Source organism: Silurus meridionalis, chromosome 9 (genome assembly GCF_014805685.1).
Source record: "Silurus meridionalis isolate SWU-2019-XX chromosome 9, ASM1480568v1, whole genome shotgun sequence".
In the NCBI taxonomy this organism is placed as follows: domain Eukaryota; kingdom Metazoa; phylum Chordata; class Actinopteri; order Siluriformes; family Siluridae; genus Silurus; species Silurus meridionalis.
In genome coordinates this window covers 18,382,285-18,406,212 of record NC_060892.1, presented here as the reverse complement: position 1 = coordinate 18,406,212, position 23,928 = coordinate 18,382,285, and the positions used below count along the sequence as shown (strand labels likewise).

Sequence of the window (23,928 nt, the reverse complement as noted above, 5' to 3'; positions counted from 1 at the left end):
TGTCTAGTGTTACCTGTTTTTTTTTTTTTTTCTTTTCAGTTGACCCTTGCGTAATTGACAGGTTTTATTTTTAATCATAATTGTTTTGCTTTATATGCTTTATGATTATATATTATTATAAAACAGAAAGAAAGAAAGAAAGAAATACAAAAGCTTGCCACTGGGACAGGACCCTTAAAAGGACATCTCTGTACCTTATTTACCCCAAAAATGTATAGTTGTACATTAAGGTACACATTGGTACTATAAGGTAGTAATGTGTACCTTTTTAAGTATAAAGTACAATCATTTACTTATAATGGTACTAAGAGTATATTTTTTTACATATTTAAAATTGTAGTTTGTGTATGCACAGTACACGGCACACAGTAATGGATACTTGCACATTCAAATAATACTTCTTTTTGTTCTCTTCTACAGTCCATGTTTCAGGAATAAAACAAGTAATTCAAAACAAACTATTGAAAGAAAATATGTATTGAACTCAACTGACAAACATGTCAAGACCCAACATCAATTATACAATCAGATGAAATAAACATTTAGTGTCACTTCTTTTAAGCTTCCTGGCTGGTTTGTTTAAAAGTAGTAGCTTTTTACGCAGTGTTAAAGCTAATATATATCTCAATACAAAAAGCTACTTAAAACTGCCAAAACGTAAAATTAGTGCAATAATGAAAGAGCAGCCCATAAAATAAAGATAGTTCCTATCAGCATACTGTAACGTTTCCCCTGTAATCCACCCTCATTCACCGGACTACATTACCCATCATCCTTTGCACCCCGTCATCCACCATGTTTGTTTCCCCTCTTCACCTGTCTGTTCACCCGGACTCTATTTATACTCATCACCACTGTCTCCACTCAGTGTCGGTTATCGTCTTTACTACGTTGTATGTATGTGTGATTTACCTGCTCCTCATTATTTAAATCACATCTTTAATGTTACTATTCGTGTCCTCGTCTCTCTGTGTACATACCGTGACACATACTAGATATTATGTAGAATTAGCAGAGTTAAACATGCTGTAAAATCTCATTTTAACATTATCTTTATTCTTATTGGAAGGGTTTTGATAACTCACTTGTTAAAACAAAAGACGTAATAAAAGAATTTAAGGAAAACATTGTGCAACACAATTCGGATGCCATATGCAACTTACACTGCGTGACTTTTTTGTAAAAAAGGAGTGAAGCGTTTTTTTGCCGCTTTGAGATCATCGCAACCGAATGTTGGATCGCGCGCGGGACCGCGGATGCGACTCGAGCTACAGTACTGTTGCGCGTGATGATGACGTGACAAGCGAGTGACTGATTGCCATGGATACGTGAACGTCATGTATAGACTATCTTGTCTCTTTGGATTTTAAATCACTCTGCATTTGTTTACATTGCTCCATTCAAACCTCAACATGTCGTAAACACACACTCCACTAAAAAGTGAGGGGGACGAATTTACTTTTTATAAAAAGTGCCGGGGACATGTCTACGCCCCTGTATCTGTCTGACTGACTGACTGACTGACTGACTATCTATCTATCTATCTATCTATCTATCTATCTATCTATCTATCTGTCTGTCTATCTATCTGTCTGTCTGTCTATCTATCTATCTGTCTATCTATCTATCTATCTATCTATCTATTTAACCATCTTACCATCCACTTCTCTTTTCTCTCTCTCACTCACTCTCTCCCTCCCTCTCTCTCCACCCCTCCCACTCGTTCTCTCCCTCCTCCTCCCTGCGCTACGAGGTTGGAGCTCCACGTATGAAGCTCTTCTCTCGGCAGTGAACAGGATCCGCGGCGCGACACTCGGGGAGAAAGATGGCGGCAGTGGAGCGTCCGCCTGCGAGGGAGGCGGTGCGGATCGTGCTGCTGTGTACATCCTGGTACACGGTGAGCTCCGGCGGCAACGTCATCAACAAAATCATCCTGAACAAATTCCCGTATCCGGTCACCGTCTCGCTTTTCCACATCTTCTCCATCGTGCTGTTTCTGCCGCCGCTGCTGCGCGCCTGGGGCGTCCCGAAGTCTGAATTACCGGCCACCTACTACCGCTGGTACATTCTTCCTCTGGCGTTCGGCAAATATTTCGCCTCCGTGTCGGCTCACTTCAGCATATGGAAGGTGCCCGTGTCCTACGCGCACACGGGTAAAGTATCCGCTTCATTTTCACCCTTTTACCTCCATATTTATATTGATACTGATATTTATATGGAGTCTGATGTGGAGTCTGCTGGCTAAGTTAGTTAGCATGAAGCAATCGTGACGTCAACTGGAGGCTGGTAACTGTTTGTTCATTAAATCCAGGAGTCCACCCCCTTTCACTGTAACTCCTCTATCAGGCATGGGGTTTTATTATTATTATTATTATTAATTTTATTATTATTAGTAGTATGTTTGGAGATAAACAGCTGTCAGGACACAAACCAGCGCGTACGAGCTAAACATGGAGAAAAAAAAAGTCCTGATTTCCGGTTCTGCTACGTAGTTCAGAAGTCGGGGTCTGATCCTTTTTTAATAATTTAATAAAGATCCGTCATAATATTTCGCTTGTTTTCAACGCTATACACCACCTCACGTGTAGGAAGGGGTTTAAAAATTAAATCCCATATTACACATGTTGAAGAAGCTGAAGGTTTGTATTTCCAGACTTCTGAAAGCAGCAAGAAACAATAACAAATGAATAAAAATCAGTATTTGATTGACAGGTGATTTATTTTAAGGCTGTTGGTGATGTGGATCAGATCGCGCTTTGAGTTCTGCTTCTGTATCTGTTCCTTCCACAGTGAAAGCCACTATGCCTATATGGGTCGTGCTGTTGTCACGGATCATCATGAAGGAGAAGCAAACCACAAAGGCAAGATTTGAAAAATATATATAATCGATATTTAAAGCGTTTTCGACAGTCGCTTTACATGTCGTTCGTCGGAATTTCCTTCGAATCTGAGCGATGGTGGTTAAAGCACAGTTTGGGTGAAGTGTAAACCTGTACCACATGTTCGCTTTTGTACCGTGTCTATACGTTGTGCATTGTTTCCTCGTTGTCTTCGCAAGTTTACGCCCTGTTGGTCTTCTTTTTCCCGCAGGTCTATGTCTCCCTCATTCCCATCATAAGTGGCGTCCTGTTGGCTACAGTGACTGAGCTGTCATTCGATCTGTCGGGGTTAATCAGTGCTCTGGCAGCAACGCTTTGCTTCTCTTTACAAAACATATTCTCCAAAAAGGTACTCGTGTTTGTTTTTTTCCCTTTCAGAAAGCCTGGATTATCAGTCAGTGTCAGTTCCAGTTTGTTCACATAGATTTGTTTGTCTTTTTTTTCTGCACTTGTCTCGCAATGCATGATTAACTGTTTGAAGTGCATTCGGTTTATGTAGCGCTATGAATAAATACACGACGCATGATTTATTTAAGTACACAAGCAATCGCCGTTATCATGCCAGGAATAATGTATGCTAGTGAATATGTATGATGTACCTGTCAGTTACGATCTTGATTGAAAGTTGCTCCACAGTCTGTGCTGTATAAATCTGTGTTTGTGTGCATGTCTTAGGTTTTGCGTGACACAAGGATCCACCACCTGCATCTGCTCAACACTCTTGGCTTCAATGCAGTTTTGTTCATGCTGCCCACGTGGATTTTAGTTGACCTGTCTTCTTTTCTGGTTGATGGAGACTTTGTAAGTAAAGGAGGTTATAGAGCTGCTTGTGACATTTGATCTCTATCATGATTCGCGCATTAAAAACAGTTGTTGACTGACCCCTAAGTTACCCAATAAGAGTTTCCTGTAACAGTCAAGGAATTTCCCCCCAAAATTATTTAATGGGTTTCATTCTCCTTAAATACATTTGTTTCAAGACTTGTACAAGGCACCATCAATTCACATTTGTGTCAATGCAGCGCTAAATACAATATTAAACATCAAACACGATATTAAAAAAAAACGAAAAAAGGAAAAAGAAGTAATAATGAGGCATAAGAAAGTTATAATTATTTACAAGTGTGTGCAAAAGTATGTGTATAGACACTATATTGCTGAAAGTATTGGGTCACCTGATCATAAGTATGGTATTTGATTCTTGGGCATTGCATTCCACATTTGGTCCCAATTTGCTCTTATAATTCCCTTCACTCTTCTGGGAAGCTGTTCCACTAGATTTTGGAGTGTGCTTATGGATATTTGTGTTCATCAGCCACAAGGGTATTATGAAAGGCAGGTACTGATGTAGGTGAGGTGAGGAGGCCTGGGGTCCAGTCAGTTCCAATTATTCCAGAGGTTCAGTCCATATGGATGAGATCCGAGCTCTATAGCAGGCCACTCAAGATCTTCTTCTCCAAAGCATGTAAACCAGGTCTTAATGGAGAGAACTTTGTGCACAGGGGCATCGCCATGCTGGAACAGCTTTGGGTTTCCAAACTCAAGTAAATGCAACATTTTATTATAGCACATCTAAAGACGTCCTGTACAATTAAGTGCTTCCAGATTTGTGGTAACAGTTTAGAAAAAAAACACATATAGCAGGAAAGGTCTGGTGACCAAATACTTATATATATAAAATGTCAGGTATTTTTATTTTATAAAAATGGCGTGCAAAAAATATGCAAAGATACGTAGTGTGCAAGTAAGGTGCAATAGTATTGAGTGCAGACGTATTAAGAGTTGTGAGAATGAAGAATTGTGCAGTCCCAGTTAGTTCAACAGTGCAAATATTTCTGAAATGTATAAGAGTCAGTTGGCAGTTGTGGTTTGCAGTGAGACTGTACTACAGTTTGTTTATTCTGAGAGCCTGAGGGTAAAAACTATTCTTCAGCCTGAAGGTTCTGGAATGAATACTCCAGTATCACCTGCCTGATGGCAGATTGTTGAACTCTCTGTAGGGCCTTGTGATCTAGTATTGTGTAGCTGCTATACCACTTAAGACCACTTTAGGTCTTAAAGGGTACCAAGACTATATTAGAGCTGCTGTTGTAGAAAATCTGTTCTGACCAATTAGATTAGAGGATTCCGAAGTCTTGTGGTATAAATATTATTGTTACTATCGTCATTTTCATAATAGCAGTGAACTTTGGTCAGGGGGAAAACAAAAAACTCAAAACAGCCCCAATGTAGACCTGCTCCTTTAAAATAGACAAACCATCAACATGCACCGAGGGAAGAAAAATATTACAATATAATATACAATAATATTTGATACACAATACAATGTTTATATTATCACTATATTTGGTGTTATTCCAACTAATTCCTGCTCTTTCTCCATCTCTTTCTCTCTTTTTTAATTTTTATTCACAGTCAGAGGTTTCCAGCTGGACTGAAACGTTGGTGCTGCTCATTATCAGTGGCTTCTGCAACTTTGCACAGAACATGATTGCGTTTAGCGTTTTAAACATAGTCAGTCCTCTCAGCTACGCGGTTGCTAACGCTACGAAGAGGATCATGGTGATCAGTATATCCTTACTATTACTGAGAAACCCTGTTAGCCTGTCCAACATCATGGGGATGATGACTGCCATCCTGGGTGTCTTCCTGTACAACAAGGTAAAATTCTCAGGCTTTCCTACATTAACAGTGGTTTGAAATTCTGTATTGTTACAACTTGGAATGGAAATAGACGTCAGTGGAATTTATACCGTTTCGTACTTTCCAAGTCAGGAAGCTTCTGGTCATTGTCCTGTTGAAAGATGAGCCTCAGCTCCAGAAAAAGACAAAACAAAGCCTTTGTCTTGCAGGTTTCACAGAGCAGGTTTATTTCCTCCTTTTGCATATCCCAGGTGTTAGAAACCTGGGCTCAGAGCACATGGTCTACTAGAGCAGAGATGGTTATGAGTCTTGAGGGCCCAACATTGGCATATTGGAAGTGCTGGGGTTTGAACCCATGAAGACAGAATGTATTAGTCTTTATCTGTTTTACCCTCAACCCCGACTAGTTTCACAGTTCCACATTTCCACAACATGGTGCCGCCACCACCATGCTTCAGAGTGATGAGTAATTCTGGGTTTCTCACCAAGCACTTAATTCCATTAAAATATTTATCTCATTAGACCAGAGCAATATTTTCCACATATTTGCTGGGTGTCTCTTTGTGCTGTGTCTTGGCAAAGGGTTTTCCTGTGGCTACATCTTCCATTTGACCTACAAGACTCTTCACCACTCTTCTGTAGTTTCCCTTGACCCACTTTTTTCTGATTATTGATGACCTTTGAGCAGTGTCATAGTAGTGCCACATTTGTTTTTTTGTGGCGGTCCTTATGATCGAATGATATTCAATACCTTTTTAATACTTTGTCCTGAACGTGTTTGAAAAGTTACTTCAAGACTCTGTTTGTTTAAGTTCGTTATCTAACGTTATCTCCGGGCATTCGTGTGAACAGGTGTATTTATATTGAGGTCATGTGGAACTTGAGTTGCTTCCTGTTTCACTCTATTCAAATAAGGTGACATCTAATAGCAGCACGTTGGACAGGAATTAACTCTTAAGTTGTTGGGGTTTTTTTTGCAGTTTTCCAAATTGCAGGATGTCTGAATACCCAGCAACCAATGTACAGATATTTCAATATGAAAACAATGAGCAAAAACATGACATAGTGCAGCTAAGCAAATGTGTACCAGGGTGAACATGTAGTATGTTGTAAATAATAACTTTTAGGTTGCTGATGTATATTAATGGGAGGGAGGTTAATACTTATGAAAGGCACTGTTCTACTTTTATTTCCTTTACCTTTTAAACCTTAAAGTTTTTCCATATGCTGCAAAAAAATATTTTCAGGTCCAATAGAATAAGATTTTGTTACCTGTAGGAAGTAAATGATTCCTCGGGTTTCTCCGCTCTGTAAGGGATGATCTCAATTATATTTTTCTTTCTGTTATTTCGGCAGGCGAAATACGACGCGAACCAAGAGGCGAAGAAGAAATTGCTGCCGGTCTCTTCACAGGATATGATTTCATTCGACAAGCCCCAGTCTAATGGCTCAGTGCCCTCAAAACAAGGCTCGGAATATCAGTACAGCCGGACCAACATGCACAGCGACCACTTTCAGTACAGCCGGCAGGCCTACACAACGAACTATGCCTCCAACCAATACGTCGTCTAACGGAAAAACTGTTAAACCTCAACAGGACACTGTATGTCATGTGGAACTCGCTTTTTCTGTGCCAGACACTCCTATTTATTTCACTCGTTTTGGGTTATTTTTTTCAGTAGTTTACATAAGTTCTCAGTAATTGAGGGTGCAAATCAGACCTTTAGCCTTAGGTGGAATTCATTTATAGGCTAAAAATAATAATGTTCACTATTATATTACTGTGTATAAATTCAAGGTGTTACGGTTGCAGTCATTATCGTTTAAAACAAGAGAAGGTCTCGGGCATCGGAACTGCTTGACACTGGGACGACACGCGTTCTCATTGTCCATTAAAGACAAAATCGTGAAAGAATTGCTTCTACTTGTAAATATTTTCACGTATTTAATTTTTGTAGAAGTTTCCGAGTGATGCATATCATGGTTTTTTTTATTTTTTATGTGTATCGCCTGTTGAAGGCCACGCTCTTGTTCTAGTCGGTACTTTTTCGGTCATCAGTGTTTTCGCGTGCCAGTTCTTATCATTATACGGACCCATAGTAATTAGGTTTATTTGTGTTTATTATTCAGAATCAAGTGGGTGAGTTATTTTTTTTTTAAGGTGGGTGAACTTTGTAATGTAATGCTGGTTGAAATTAAGTTGCATAGGTGCACTTGTTTGGTAGAATGCTGCAATGCAATTTTACAATCCTCTCAGTTTGATATCAGTCAGTACTTTTTTTAGGAAAGTGCAAATTATACGTCATTGGGTCTGATCCACAAGTGACCCGATCAACTTGTTCTGAGCATCAAGGGTTTGTTTTGGGTTTCTTCGCATGCTCAAACCATGAGGAATGTTTTTCAGTTGATCAACACGAGCCATTCTAAAGACGTTATTGATTAAGGCGTCGATGAATACGTCGATGAATGTTTTCCGCTCCGACATGATTTCGTAAAGTCAGTTGCTTTACATTTGAAATGGATTTTGTTTAAATTCATATAGTAGCATATAGAACATTCATTGGGTAGGGAAATACGTATGTTGTATTTGTTTTTTGTTTTGTTTTTTCCAAAAACTGCTGGCAAAATCTACTGTTTTGATCAATCGCTTGCCTCAGTCTGCTATCTACTGTTTTTGTCAATACTATAGCCTTGAAATGCAAGGTGTGAAGCATAAACTAGAGTCTACCAGCTTGTTCATTTTGCCAGAATGTTTCATTTGCAGCTAGAATTTTGTTGATGTTTGCACAGTTATTCAGTGTTTCTTTGTATTGTCTCTTCTCCCTAAAGCTTTCAGAATTCCTCCGCTCGTGTTTTGCAGATGTATATTTTTTATCATCATGTGAAAAAGGATCCATTGACTTAAAGAAAAGAAAAAAAGAAAATAGTAATAAATGTCTGACTGCCGGGAAGTTAGACACAGTTTTAATAAAAAGCATGTAAATTCCTCTCTGCAGCTTAAGAGTAACATGTCAATGTGATTTTTCTTTTTGTATGCAAGTATAGAGGTTTTTGTAATTATTTTTTAACGCAGTCCAAACTGAATTCGAAGCCGCAAGATTTTAGCCGTTTTAAAGGTCTGTGCAACTGATGATCGAACGCTTCATAAAACACGTCTGATTGTGGGAATCGATTGTTCTTTGGAAACCGCTTAGTATGAATGAATGAATTAAAGGTTGTGAGAGAACAAGATTATTCATTTGTCTTTTTTGAGTCCTTATATTTTTTTACTTTTGTTGCAGGTGCTTTGTATCTTAAAGGAGCTGTGCATGTTAAAGAATATTGAGATTGTAATAAGGGTTTTTATTTAAATATATAACGAATTAACGGGTGCAATAATGCATTATAGTAAAATCAAACATTTTCTGCTAATCTCGTTGGTCTCTTGGTTTGCTGAAATTCAGATGTGTTTGTTGTAATATGTTATAATTTGTGCAGTGTTTTTTTTTATTAACGTTAATGTACTGAATGTTTGTGTTTTAATGATTTTAGGAGAGAAAGAAGGGGAAAGGCCGGTTTATAAGTGGTATAAATGATAACAGGAGCTACTAAAGGATATTCTACATGATTAAATGTAACAATTAACTGCCAAAAGTATAAGGGTTTGGATTTTTACATTGGAAAATGGTAACTGTTGGCAAAATCTCGTGGAAGATTATAAAACATTGGAACTGGTGTTTTAAATGTTTTTTATTATTTATTATTATTATTATTATTATTATTATAACTACACATAAAAATGGTCATTGTGGTTTTGGAGTTTAATCCACATTCTCTTGTGAACCATCAAGTTCCCTTTTATTGGCCACAGGGTTGATGTTTGTAGACTTTTGTTAGATCTCCATGTAGGCTGATTTTGTCATACAGACCTGGCAACATAGAGAGAGACTTTGTTAGACATAAATAAAATACATAAGTCATATGTATTGTTATAATTATGTCTAATGAAAAGGACATATTTTATGGCAAAAGTTTGTGGACACCTGACCATTATACCCCCTATCTGTCCTGAAAGATCATTCTACAAACATTGAGCATTAAAAATGGACGCATTATAACCAACAATTTTCACAGAAGGCTCTTCACTAGAGGTTGAAACATGGCTGTGTGGACTTTGAGATTTAAGAGCATTAATGAGATCAGACACTGATGTGATGTGAGGGGGACTGGGGTGCAGTGAGCATTTCAGTTCATCCCAAATGTGTTCAGTAGATTTGAGGTCAGGATCGGTGCAGGACCCTTGAGTTCTTCTAATCAAACTTTGGTAAACCATATCTTCTTGGAGCTTGCTTTGTGTACAGGTGCACTGTCGTGCTGGAACAGGTTTTGGCCCCTAGTTCCATTGAAGGGAGTTATGTGATATAATACACATGTAAAATACACAAACACACACACTCTCAATAAAGTATTCAAATGACAGTGGAAGGGAAAAGTGTATTGTCATCAAGAAAGAATATTGTACTTTTATTATTGTCCATCTGTAATGAATATTTATTTTCTATATCTTCTATAATAGCTATTATAATTTGACTTTTAATTGTTTGATTTCATCACTAAAATGGGATCCTCATGTTAACGCCGTAACAGTGTAAGAACATCTATGTTCCCAAATAAGTGTAATGATTTACACTAAATATTCATTTACTGGTTATTATTCTACACATTTCTATGCCTTTCCAGTTTTGCTTTAGTTTTTACATTTATTAAAATCCATTAAAACAACAAGATTTTATTTTATTGTTCATCACATAATGGACATTACCATAATGTAAATAGGATTTTTGCTTTCCATCAGATGCTTTAGTTTTTACATTATAGATTTTCTGGTTATTTTCTGTTAATTAACACAGTATTTGTTGCTTTTTTTTTTTCCTTCGATAGACAACAGCCATGAGAATGCAATTTTGAACATGAAAATGTTGGGATCCACTAATAATATGGGCTGCTTTTGAATTGTTTTTCAGCAGGGAAATAGAAAGAGGAAAATCGTTTTTAGAAAGCTCAGTTTTTTTCCTTTTATTATTTAAGGCCCAATATTACAGCTGATATGAGAGGAGCTGTGGAGATTATCTTATAGGAGCTGCTGGGAAAATGGCTTGTGACCTTGATGCTTAGACAGTAAGATACACAAGAGCAGAGATTGGGGGAGTTTGGGTAATAAAACTGTCCTGTCACATCCTGTGCATGTATTCAGGAAGCTTCACTGAAGTGTTTATCCTCTGCCAGTGTGTCATTATTTTTACAGTCTGCAATATAGTAAGGCACATATACTGTCTAAGGCAAATATAATGGAGTGTGATGGTTTTATCATAATATCTTATAATAGTCTCTTTATAGTCTGTAAATAACTAGTAAAATAACTAATACTAATGAATTACATAATTTTATGTATATTATTTATATGTAATATACCCCCTGGTTCTAATCATGAGGATCATCTGCATGTTTTTCCTTCTTAACTATATTAAAGGTAGTGTAATTCACTTTTTGTATGGCAGAGGGAGACCAAAACCTGCACAATCCTTCTGCTTCTGCTGTCATGTAAAGGGAATTTGAAAGTGCAGGCCATCTGAAGCCAGTCTTGTCTTTGCTCGAGAGTACTGATGGACTCATGTATTGATTGATTAGATTTATATTGATATATAGGTTTCCAATTTCTTTCCAGAGCCGATAAAACAACAGATTCCTGCTGAGTAAATGAAGGGTGAAAAGCTGGTAGACCATCATTACCTGCTGGTAGTGCTAGAAAGAAAATAATCCATGGATTGTCACAACCTAATGCAATATTATTAATTATCATCTTATTATTATCATGTATTAACCGGTTCCATCGTGTGGTGGTCATCACGTGCGCTTTATATGTTGAAGGTTCAGGGTTCAACCCTCAGTGAAACCAAATGTTCGGAGTATTTCTCTGAGCTATTTCGAAGAAATATGAGGTGATTAGGACATCTCAGGTACAGTATGCTTGAAAGAAGCTGGAAACTACCTTATCAGTCAGATATGATGTTTGACCAGTTTGAGCAGTCACACCAAGCTGAGATTTCACTTTTAGGGTGTATACAAAAGGAAAAACATAAAAGAAAATGCTGTTTGTGAATTGATTTCATGGATGTCTCATGGTTGTGTAATGACAAGGGAATTCTAAATCCTGAATTCTCGGTTCACTAGCATTCTGTGGAGACTGAAAGGGTTTGTAGATATACAAAGTCGGGGTGTGCAGGAGCGAACTGAAGATACCGTATCAAATCATTATTACGGTCCGAAACCAAAGTGACCATAATACTGTAAAGTTTTCCTATCTAGTAGGTTCACCAAAATGAAGCAGGGTACATTATCCTGGTACCAAAATCGCTTCCTGTTTTAAAGCCCACATCATGTGACCCTGCAGAACAGTCAAATGTCCATTATATTCCAACATTTGTTAATTACTTCTAACAAACCTGAAATAAGAATGCAAATGTGTGACGGCAACTAGGATTAGAGCTAGAGATTTCACTTTTAGACTTTTTTCAGGAATTATATTAATGAAAGTGTCTATACAAAACAGAAAATAAAAGAAAAAGCTGCTTATGAATTGATTTCATGGATGTCTCATGGTTGTGTAATGACAAGGGAATCTGACAGTTTGAGTACAACTCAAAAAAAAAAATGGGCTCAGCATGCTGACATGAGTGACTGATAAGAATCCACACATTCTCTGCGTTTCTTTACTATGAGCAACATATTCTCATTTTTCTCATTATTTAAGTAGGGTCATCATTGTAGACAGAAACACACACACACGCGTCTCTCCGTGCGTGTGTGTGTGTGTGTGTGTGTGTGTGACTCACTTCAGCTTATTGAGGCTAGCTAAACCGCAGAGCTTTTCTCATCTGCATGAGAGCTCAACGCGCTGTTCCAAACCAGCTTTATTTCAGCATTTGTTTCTATTTTTCCTTCCTGCTTGATATTAATATCCTGATGTCGGGTTCGTTTCACGGCTTCCTGTCATTTTCCTGAGTTAAAGGGGAGAAAAAAGGAAACTCATAAAGGCACTTTTTTAGTCTGAACCAAGTCTCTGACCTGCAGTAGGTGAAGTTTAGCTCAGGTCGAAACAAGAAATGTCATGGAGTCTCTACGGAAATAAAACTCCACACTGACAAAACATGGTAAGAAGAAAATAATTAGTTTCGATAATTGTATGTTTTATGATGATGATGATGATGATGAGTATTATAAATATAATAATAATAATAATAATAATAATTATTATTATTATTATTATTATTGTTGTTGTTGTTGTTGTTGTTGTTGTATCGTCTACAGGAATATTATAAGGTCCTGTTTAGAGACAATGTAAAAAAAAAATTAGACCATAGAAACATATAAGCCAATATACAATATGTTTGGCTTTCCTTTTTGATAAATGTTTTTTAACTGTTTGTTAACTTAAAAGTGTTATATGTATTTTTACTTAAAATAAGAGTATTTCAATGATTTAAAGTCAGTATACCATTGCCAACTGATACAAGTACCAATTCCTCTATTTCATAAAAAAATATACTAGGAAGTCAAAGCAGCTGGATTTGTATTATAGTTCTGTCTGTCATTGTGTCATTCAGTGTTCGTTTACTTCTGTATTCAAACTGATTTTTAGTCACTGTGGGAAAGAAAAATATAACTGAATATGTTAAGGCTGTGTTTAATACAGAGGTGGACGTAACAGAAACATTACCATTTGTAAAAAAAGGTTCAGAATGCTTTCAAACACGAAATTATTCAATAAAAAACCTGAGGAATACGGTAAAAAAAATAAAAATAAAGGAGCCTAGGACTTAATATCCAACGATGAAAATCACAAGCGCAGACAAAGGTGTACACCTTTGAGTTGAGTTTATTGTAAATCCTGAATTCTCGGTTCACTGGCGTTCTGTGAAGATCGAAAGGGTTTGTGGATATTCAAAGTTGGGGCGTGCAGGAGCGAACGGAAGATATCGTATTAAAAAAATAACGTTCGAAACCAAACTGACCATAGTTTTCTTTTACCAAAATGAAGCAGGAGACATTATCTTATAAATTGCTTCCTGTTTTAAAGGACATCATGTAACCCTGCAGAACAGTCAAATATCCATTATATGCAAACATTCTTTTATTATATGTAAAATTCTTAAAATAAGAATGCGAAACAAATGTGTGATGGCAACTAGCGTTAGAGATCTCTCTCTCTCTCTCTCTCTCTCTCTCTCTCTCTCTCTCTATATATATATATATATATATATATATATATATATATATTTGGCAACATAGGATATAAAAATCCACCTATTTTGATCTGAATCTTTTGAGTACAACTGTGTGCGTTTCTACTCAACATACAGTGCGTAAATTATACTTTGAATGTCTGGCATAAGGATGTGTTTTAAAAGGCATTGTAATGCAGGAAAAAAGGCTTTTACCATTTCCTTTGTTTCTTTTTCTTACAAAGAGTCTCTGTAGCAAGGCATGCTGCTGATTGGTTTAACTCTGACTCCCACTTCTATGGCGAATGTTGCAGAAAGATGCGTGCACTACTGTAGTTGTAAAGGTGTGTGGTTGTAGGAACTTCCTGTGTCTCGCTATTGTTCTAAACCCACTTTCACCTTCTTTATCAACACCAGGCTGTGAAAGAGTACAAACATTTTTGACATTTGACAGCCAGAAAAGAAATCTCCAACTTAAAACTCGAATGTTTGGTTTCGTTTATTGTATATGGTTGTCAGGAAAAGTCCCTACGTCTTTCTGATTTCTTTGTATCGAATTTGGGGAAAGGAAAACAGTCATCGACCACACTCCATGATTCAAGGGTAGATTCTCCTGAAATAAGAGAGACTTAGAGATTTTATTAAATTTTTTTGGCTGAAATTGTTTCATTTATGTTTAGGGAATGTGATTATATTAAAGATTGTAATATTTATAACTAACCGCAATGAATGACTTGTAGTTACAAGTGAAACACTGTGCCATGGTTTCCAGGTTTTGGTTCCTAATCCTGTTCCTGGAACTTCCCTGTAGCAAACCAACTAATTTACAATACCTTATATGTGTGTGTAATTTTCTAAAACAGTAAAACACAAGATGTGCTATCAAGATTTGGTAATAAGTAAAAAGTAATTAACCAAGTAAACTAATAAACAGTTTCATTGCAGAGTACAGCGATTCTGGGTTCTGGTGCATTTTAACCACCTGCTCACATGTTAATCCAGGAATAGAAAACCTAGAACCACCATGTTAAGCATAAAGCTTTGCATGTACAGTTTTAGAACCTACTATCAAGCTACACAATAACAATTTAGACTACGGTGCAGTGCACACAATGATGTAGAGTCTACAAGGGTGAAACACTTCATCTAGTTTCAAATAATGTTTAATCTGTTTCTCTTAACACTGCCTTATCCCCACTCTCAGACTGGTATGATCATGTCTACGCAGAATCATACAGTTTGCTGTTGAAAAGGTAGTGAAAGTCAAAGACACTTTCTATATCACATTTAGAAATAGTGCCTCTAGAAAGTTTCATCCCCTGTGATGATTTCTTCTTTTGCTATATTGCATTTGACATTTATTTAATACATGTAAATGTTTACGTAATCATTAAATTAAAGAAATAATCCAAATTAGTGCATAGGTGTTCAACCATTTTCTTTTTAACCATCATAATAAGGATAAGTAGGTTTCTTTTTTGAGAAATGTGTTAAACACTGTGATGATAAAACTGGGAGGCATTTTTGCTACAATGGCAAATCAAATCAGAGAGATCAGGATACAGTTTTTTAAGTTGAAGAACATTATAGAAACACTGGCAAAGTGTTAAACCTTTTCAAGTTCTAAGAAACACTGTGAAATCCACTTATATTTTAAAACATATATGGCACAACCCAAACTCTGCAGTCTAAACTCAGTGCTTGGGCAATAGATAAAGATGTGTCAAGGAGTCCATCTACAACGATATACCATTGAAATATATGAACTTCACCACTGTCTTCACTGTCTATGTGAGAATGACCAGAAGGAAGGCACTACTGAAAAGGTCTATTAGAAAATCTGAGAGCTATTGGGAAATTATTTTGTGGTCTGGTGAGTACAAACCATATACAGACCAACACCCAGATAACATCATACTGTATGGTCAAGTATGTTCTGAGTTGCTGTTCAGAAGGAGGAACTGGGCAGCTTGTTGCCATCACAGGATTAAATGAATGAAGTAAAATACTGGATAAGCAAGTTATTGTGGAGACTCTGTTCCAGTAAACCAGACATCTGCATTTAGAATAAAAATATATGTTCCATCAGAACAATGATGACCCTCAAGCACAGGGTAAAAAGTATAATAGAATTATTCGGGGGAAAAAAAGGTGGTTTGTGTTTAGAAGTGGTCCAAGTCCAAGCACAGACTGAAATCCAATTGAAATTGGCATGACCTACAAAAATTGCTGTCCACCAACACTAACTAATTTGACTCATTTTAGTTGCAGAACATTTGCGAAATCGAAATGAGCGAAGCTCAAAGAGAGTCAAAAGGAGAGTTTGTACACTGAGGGACTGAAAACATCAGTTTTATTACAATTTTTAATTTGAAGCAATTCTGTGAACAAGTTAATAATTTAGATTTATTTTAGAGAAAATCTCATTCTGATACACTTAAATTAGAATTTGCATTGCATAGACACTAGTGAAGGAGTTGAATGATTTATTCCTCTCCCTTGCAGAATAACTTGTGGTGTGCGTTGAAACTATTGAACTCACAACCTTTAATTAGTAGTTAATCAGTAATTCTATCACTGCCACACAAAGAGCAAAAATCTCCCAGTAATTTCACTGACAGATTGTGATTGTTAGTTTGCAACATGGTTCCAGCCTTGAAGGCTGCTCAGGGTTAAATATTTTTACAAAGTTCTTAGTACATTATGACCCAGTGGTTTCGTGTTAGTTATTATATGTTATTATAATTTAGCTTTTCATTCATTTTTCCTTTTGTATTAGGGGGACAATGTAGACGTCAAGGCCCTGAGGGCCAAGTTTCATGCTCAGGCAGATAGGCCCATCTCTAGTGGTGGAGCTTATGCCAGACCTCACATTGCTGGACAATTCCCAGCGCCGTTGGACAACGGACTGCCCCGACTCAAGCCGGCACCGAAGCCAGTGCTTCCAGGAAACCCCAGCACTGAATCTCCCAAGAGATTTAATCCGATTCCTCAAGGAGTGTTTCCCAAACCCCCACCATCTCACCGAATACCTAAAGAGGATCCTGTAGTGCCTGTGAATGACTTTGAGAATGCGGCGAGAGTAAAAATGACTGGGGAGCTTCTCCAGAACAGGATGCTGCAACACCTTGAGAAGAAGCCACAGTCATTTTCCAGATCAATACTGCCAAGCCAAAGGAGCATGTCAGAGGTGATTCCTCTGAGGAAACCACTTCCCAATGCTGGGCAACGGCCTACAAAGCCCAAACGACCCCCATATGTCAGCCTGGATCGTTTTTGTGCCAAGGGTCTAGTCATTCAATCCACAGTCCCGCTTGATACTAAAACACTTGAAGGTAAGAACATTTGATTTGACTTTAAAGGTCTTCTTTTGGACTTTTACCACATTTCTGCATGTAACAACTAGATTAGTGCTAGTTTCATTTATGACAATAAAATGATAAAAACTATATTTTTTCGGTATTTTTTTTTTTTTCTAAAACACTGACAGGTGACACAGGGTCTGTTATAGCATGTCTGTGTTTTGGTGGGTTGTTTTGTTGACATGGTTTGGGTCCGTTTATAAACTTATGCACTACACAATCATTAAAAATCTAATAGAAGCAATTAGGGCTGCAGCTATTGATTATTTTAGTAATCGAGTATTTTACTGATTAGTCCATTAATTAATCGAGTACTCAGATAAGAAGTACGTTTTCTTCATTAAAGAGCAAAACTAAATATACAAGAGAAAATAAAGCAAGTAATCTGTTTCCTTTTTAGAAAAATTTACATTTTTATTTGTGAAATTGCTATTGGTGAAAACTAAACCCATTTACTGCATTTAATTACCATATTACATCAAAATGCAAATACAAATATATAAAAAAAAATCATAAATAAAAATATCAAAATCAACTTCAAATTATTCTAAAAAAAAAAAAGGTAAACACTCTGTATGGTGTTTCTTTGGCCTGAATCTTCTTCTCGCCGCTTCACTGTTTTTGTTCCGTTCCGCCACAAAACGAGGCTGAAAAATTGCATACGCCACATTCCACGCAAAGGTTGTGATAAAGGTTGTGATAAAAAATAAATAAATAAAATAAAAAGCCTTTAAGTAAACAGATAGCATGCACAACCTTTGCGTGGAAAGTTTCCACTTTTCCATGTTTATAACTGAGACCCCAGAGTGTGTCAGTAATAATGGTCCGTGGGGAAACACGGTGCTCCATGTGTAGTTAAATGGACTAAATGATGCATCGAGGCAAATAATTTGTATTCGAATTACTTGAGGAATTGTTTTAGCCCTAGAGGGAATATTTTTTTAGAAAGTATTGTTTTTCAATACAGTTCCCACAACCTGTAAAGCAGCACAGGTGTTTGAGGATTATTATATAATATATAATATTATGTTAAAACACCCCGTGTTTTTTATTTTTCATTTGTCAAATGTATGCATCTGACATCTGGCTAATTTAAGATTTATTTAGATTTTAGAATAATTGCGATACAACATATAATGTTATTTTATTCAAAAGGATATTTTTCATGAAATGTATTTGCTATTTTCACAGTAAAACAAATGTACAATATATTCTGTTTAATGTTGATCAGAGGGAAGACCAGTCAGTCTGGCTGCTTTGGGGGATATCAAACTGGCAGTGGCTTTTTCTCTTCTTAGAAAGCCGATTTTGTTTCTTAATGTGGTGACAGAGTTTACTAGTTTAAAATAGCTAGTATTCCCATCACTAAGCAATGCTAGTAACACTGATTGGTAACACTTTCTATCTTAATAGCTCACTTGTACTCATAACTGTCATGACAATTTGTACAAAAACAAGTGGAGTCTTTTGCATTGTTTCTAACAGAATCCAACAATTGTCATTGGAAATGTATTATTGACAGCAGCTTGAGTGACGAATAAATAAATAACGAATAACTGAAAAGTCAATTACGGACATTAAACTGAGAGGGTTTTTTTTTTTTTGGTGTATCCTATTTTTCTTTTATAACAGTGTGCCCTTTAGTATAGACTCCATTAGTTTGCACACAATCTTACAATTCGAGACAATACAGAATGTCACCTGCTTCAATAGAAGAGATCAGCTAAATATATAACGCACTTAAATATTCAGTGTTTTTGACTAATTAGGTTCAGCAGCTAATTACCGGTGGTCATCTTAAAGGTGAAAGGAGAGTTTACTTAAGACCTTTTTGACTGTAACATTAGATATGGTGGAAGATTTGCAGCAAAACACACGATAATACACATTTTCTACTGAACTCTTTTCCAACACCGAATATTGCTTTTTGTGTTACAATATACTGTACTGCACTGTATTGTAACATATTCGACGATTTTTAGGAGAATATTCCAGGAAACACTAGAGTAAACCAGTCAACAAAGGGTGAATTTATACTTCTTATAATTAATAAGGAGCTTCTGTGTAGTTATATATGAACAATAAATTGGTGCAGTAGCTTTGAATCTGTGTGACTTCTGACTTTTTGCATAAAATGTTTTATATATTTTGGGAGAAATCGATATATCGACAATCGATTAGAGAGCTTGTTTTACAGCTTCTCTCATGCACGTGTTTTTTTTTTTTGGTTTTTTTTTTTGTCCACAGGCCCACCACGACCGCCAAAGTCAACTTTCATGTCTGCAACACAACCCATTACACAGAGGTTAGTGCACTTCTATATGTGATGTTAAATGAAATTGATTTAGCAAAATGAGGAATTTTAGCTGTGTTTTTATAATAATAATAATAGTATTTAATCGAAATACTCAAGCATAATGTCATATACAGATTATTGCTTGATGATTAACATAACCGTACCTCCACCAGGAAGCAGATTGCGAGTGACCTTGTTGCCCACATGTTTCAATTTGTCGCAATTTGTAAAGGAAATCATCAGTGGCGATTAAATACGTGCATTTTAGTTTCACAACAGCGTACGAATGTGTGGGTGTAAAACAATAAGTGCTGCGCTGCAAATTTCCTGATAGCAGGCTGGGATTTCCTGAGAATTGTCCAAATAAAAAATAAAAAAAAATTTATTGAAATATTAGAATTTATAAAAAAAAGGACCATTGTCAAACAATGCCTCACGTTATTTTAATGTTAAAGTATTATTTCTTTGTCATTTTGGTGATTTAGAAGCATAGAGCCTGAACAGGACACGTACGATGACATCGACTTGCCCCCACCTCCACCTCCTCCTCCAAAACCTTCTTCCAGCGGTACAATCTCACGCAATCATTTCTCAGAAATGATTACTCTTACAGACATGTTATTTGTTTTTTTGTTTTTTTATTTAAAACTTCAAGATTTTTTTTTTTTTTTTTTTTTGCTTTTTGGCATTTAATAAATTGGATTCGAAATGAATAGTGTGTTGGCAAATATTGTGCAATAGCACTGCAATAGACACTTTCAAATATAAAATCCTAAATGTGTATACGTTTTGTGATTTTACAGAATCGTGGACAAGCAGTTTCTCATCTCAGGCTGATGAGGTGTGTGTGTGTGGGCATGAACTGATGTGAATTGATCATAATAAATAATTTAGTATTTTTTATTCATTAACAATTTTTTTAAAACACTGTAATGGACACAGTTGCATCTCATTAATCCTGATTTTAAATATGCATTAATAATATCTAGTAATAATAATATAATAATATATAATATTATAATAATATAAGTATATCTGCATTATATATTTCATGTTCATTCCTCGTTTTTTAGGATAGTGATACCAGTGAAATTTATGAACATATCGAAGAGTAAGTCTCTGTTATGTATTTATAAACTTAGTTCAAATGTCATATAATATCCTGTATATTATATAATACAATATTTTGTTAGCAGCAGATTTTAAGTCTCAGATTTAAACAGCTTGTTTCGTGTGATCTCTTGTGCTGAATTGCAGGCAGGAGGAAATTACACAGAGAAGAGATTTCTCAGGCAAGAAGAAACAAAAAGAGCACAAACGACAACAAGAATTGGAAAAGCGAGAGCAGAAAGAGAGGCTGAAAAAAGAAAACGAGTACCGGAAAAAATTCAAAGTGAGTCGATGTGAAAAAGTATTATTTGTTAAAATATATATATATATATATATATATATATATATATATATATATATATATATATATATATATATAAAGATATAAAGAAAATGTAAGATGTATGATTTTAGTATATTAATATATATGATGTATATAATATGATGATATTTGTGTCTCAGAAGAATCCCTAACTCTTCTCATGCTGAAATGTTCTACATGAAATTATACAATTATTAGGTACTGAACAATAGATGTGAATTTTACTTCCCATAATTTCATGATGTAATCTGATTTGCCGGTTTATTAGGTATACCGATTCATTATTTATTTACCTGCCAAATAGGTGTAGAATTAAAAAAAACCATTCAACATGTGTTCTTCACCTTCATGTGTCTGGTTTTGAACTTGACTGTAGCTGACAGGAGAAGTGGAGGTGCTCCACACAGCGCGGGTGAGGGAGGACTGGCAAGGTGGGAAGAACGATCTGCGTGTGCGTCAGGGAGAGAGTGTAGACATCGTGCGTGTGAAGAACAACCCAGAGGGAAGATGGCTGGCTCGAAACATGAACGGGGAATGTAAGTTTTATTTCAGTTGCACATTTCAGCAGTGTTAAAAATAAGTGCTACGTCCTAAATGCACACTATAATGAAATGTCTGTAACATGCTAACCAGTTTCATATACAGCTACAAATAAATTGTAAAGAAATTCAAAAGGATTATAATGAACGTTATTTATTGCTTATTTTTTTGCAGATGGGTATGTCAGTAACATATGTGTAGATGTAGATTATGAAGAAATAAAGCGAAAGGCTCGCAGTTCAGCCCCTCCTCCCCTTCCTCCTCCTGTCCACGAGGACGAGGACGTGTACGACGATGTCGGCGGAGACACACTCAGCAGGTTCAAGCACGATATATTTTTTTTTTTATGCTTGTCCTGACCATGAAGTTAAAAAAGAAGGTTAATAAAACAGCAGAGATTAATGTGTATTATGTGTTTTTTTTTTTTTTCAGCAGCCTAAATGTGAGCAGTGGTAAGTGATTTAGTGTTTCCTGTATATTCAGCTTGTTTCATTTAAACAGTTTGTGTTATAACAGTTATTTATTCTCCTTTCTCAGAGGTATATGATGATGTTGATCATGTCATACCAGATGACTTCCCCCTGCCCCCGCCGGAGATTTGGTATGCACAATAAGGGAAACTATCTTCACATCATCAATTAACCTATTTTCCTGTGCTTCTATCACATCTGTCACCCTTCGGGCCTAGAACCGCATGTGTGAACAACAGCAACCATTTCTCTGATTACATGATGCAGTGAAGAAACACTAATAAACACTACCTGCGATCTATCCGTGTGCTGCCCATATCCTGGTTAAATTATAGCTGAATATCTTTTCTCCCTACTTGTTAATAACTAACTTTATGGCCATGGGTCAGAAAAAGACCCTTTGTTTCCTGTGTTGATGTTGTTATCTATGTAAAATCTCTAGTGCAATGAAAATAACAGACTTTATAAAATGAAAAAAAAAATATATATATATATATATATATATATATATATATATATATATATATATATATATTTATTTAACATTATTTAGAAAGTAAAACAAGGAATTTGATGCACTGATGTTTGGATTTGTTTATAATGGTTCCTCCTGAATTTTTAGCCAAGTCCCTAAAAAAAGCAAGAAGCCAGAGAAGGAGGAAAAGGAGTTCAGAAAAAAGTTTAAGGTAAGGCACTTTTTTTTTCCTGTGGTTCACCATTAAATCTGTTGTTTTCCTCCATGACCCTGAACAGATCAATTTGTTAACACATGGTCATGTGGTGTGTTTGGCATTGACAGTATGAAGGTCCCATCAAAGTTCTTGTCTGCATGATGGTGGATCCAAATGCCAACATTAAGAAGGCCAGTGGGAAGGACCTGAGTGTCGTCAGAGGAGAGATTCTCGAAGTCATTCAGGAGACTAATGAGAAGAAAGTACTCTGTCGGAACGAACAAGGCAAATGTACGTGTTGTGCGCCCTCTTGTGGGAAACACTGTACTACTATAATAACATTATGGCTTTTATAATTAACACACATATTCTACCAGAGATGGCAAAAGTACACTCAAGTAGAAGTAGAAGTGCAGATACTCATGTTCTAAAAGACTCTGGTAAAAGTAGTAGATAAGAGTTCACTCAAGTTGAGGTATAGAATTTTGGGCTCTGACATGTATGTAAGTAAAAAGTAGCCATTACTACTACCTGTTTTAGTGTCATGCTGGTAACTAAACCTCACATCATATTAATATATTAATACAAAAGAATTTCAAATCTTGTTATCTAATGAATGTGTCCAGGCCGCACATCCACCATATAGAACACAAACAGAGAAAAGATCATGATGATCAGGTGATCAGGAAAGTCTCTGTTCTCAGTCATGTTTACATTTCTGACTTCCTCTGTCTCATCCACGTTAACCCCAAACTTCCTGTTGCCTTTTTCCCTGCTCGTTGTTATCTTCATAGGCTAGCCTACATCTGTGGTGCCATGAGATTATACAACAGTGGCTGGTTGAAAAGCCTGACAATGACAAGAAATAGGTGGATGAGCTGAAAATGGTGAATAATGCTAGGGAAATATTTTTTATCATGTCACCAAATAGATTAAAACTAAAGTAACGAGCCTGGTTTGAAAATGAAAGAAGAAGAAAGTACAGATATTTGTGTGAAAAAATTGAATGAATGAAAGTCAAAAAATGTCCGAAAAATAAATAGTGAAGTACTGATACCAAAAAAATCTACTTAAATGCAGTAAGTATTTGCACTTCATTACTTCCCATCTCTGGTTATTACTCCATATAGTGTAGATTTACCACAGTGCTTCTTTTTTTTTAACTGTTTTTAGATGGATATGTTCCCAGACATTACCTCCTACATGAGTAGGTTTCATTTTATTATCAATATTATAATTATTACTGCAATAATTGACATTGTTCACTGTGTAATAATTCTAAACCAGTGGTGTTAAACAAATTTTTTTTTTTCAATTTCAGGGAAAATGAAATATATGATGACATTGAGAACATGACAGGTATTTACAGTCTTT

At 36.1% G+C, this 23,928-nt stretch overlaps 2 protein-coding genes across 2 annotated transcripts in view; both read left to right on the top strand.

Annotated features, from left to right (window-relative positions):
• The first annotated feature begins 1,672 nt into the window (after positions 1–1,672).
• slc35e1 (solute carrier family 35 member E1) lies at positions 1,673–8,756 on the top strand. The gene is made up of 6 exons (XM_046857035.1): positions 1,673–2,153; positions 2,791–2,861; positions 3,091–3,228; positions 3,555–3,680; positions 5,295–5,540; positions 6,879–8,756. The coding sequence occupies exons 1-6, from the start codon at positions 1,826–1,828 to the stop codon at positions 7,092–7,094; spliced, it is 1,125 nt and encodes a 374-aa protein (XP_046712991.1). The 5' UTR covers positions 1,673–1,825; the 3' UTR covers positions 7,095–8,756.
• Positions 8,757–12,362: 3,606 nt separating this feature from the next.
• si:ch73-40i7.2 (FYN-binding protein 1) overlaps positions 12,363–23,928 on the top strand; it is a 12,413-nt gene continuing 847 nt past the window's right edge. The window contains exons 1-15 of the mRNA XM_046857034.1: positions 12,363–12,712; positions 16,563–17,118; positions 19,393–19,450; positions 19,927–20,009; positions 20,245–20,282; positions 20,515–20,552; positions 20,699–20,834; positions 21,250–21,409; positions 21,588–21,732; positions 21,846–21,865; positions 21,951–22,014; positions 22,506–22,569; positions 22,683–22,845; positions 23,728–23,761; positions 23,876–23,913. Coding sequence (XP_046712990.1) covers positions 12,710–12,712; positions 16,563–17,118; positions 19,393–19,450; positions 19,927–20,009; positions 20,245–20,282; positions 20,515–20,552; positions 20,699–20,834; positions 21,250–21,409; positions 21,588–21,732; positions 21,846–21,865; positions 21,951–22,014; positions 22,506–22,569; positions 22,683–22,845; positions 23,728–23,761; positions 23,876–23,913 — 1,600 coding nt within the window. The 5' untranslated portion in view covers positions 12,363–12,709. The remainder of the gene's footprint in view (positions 12,713–16,562; positions 17,119–19,392; positions 19,451–19,926; positions 20,010–20,244; positions 20,283–20,514; positions 20,553–20,698; positions 20,835–21,249; positions 21,410–21,587; positions 21,733–21,845; positions 21,866–21,950; positions 22,015–22,505; positions 22,570–22,682; positions 22,846–23,727; positions 23,762–23,875; positions 23,914–23,928) is intronic.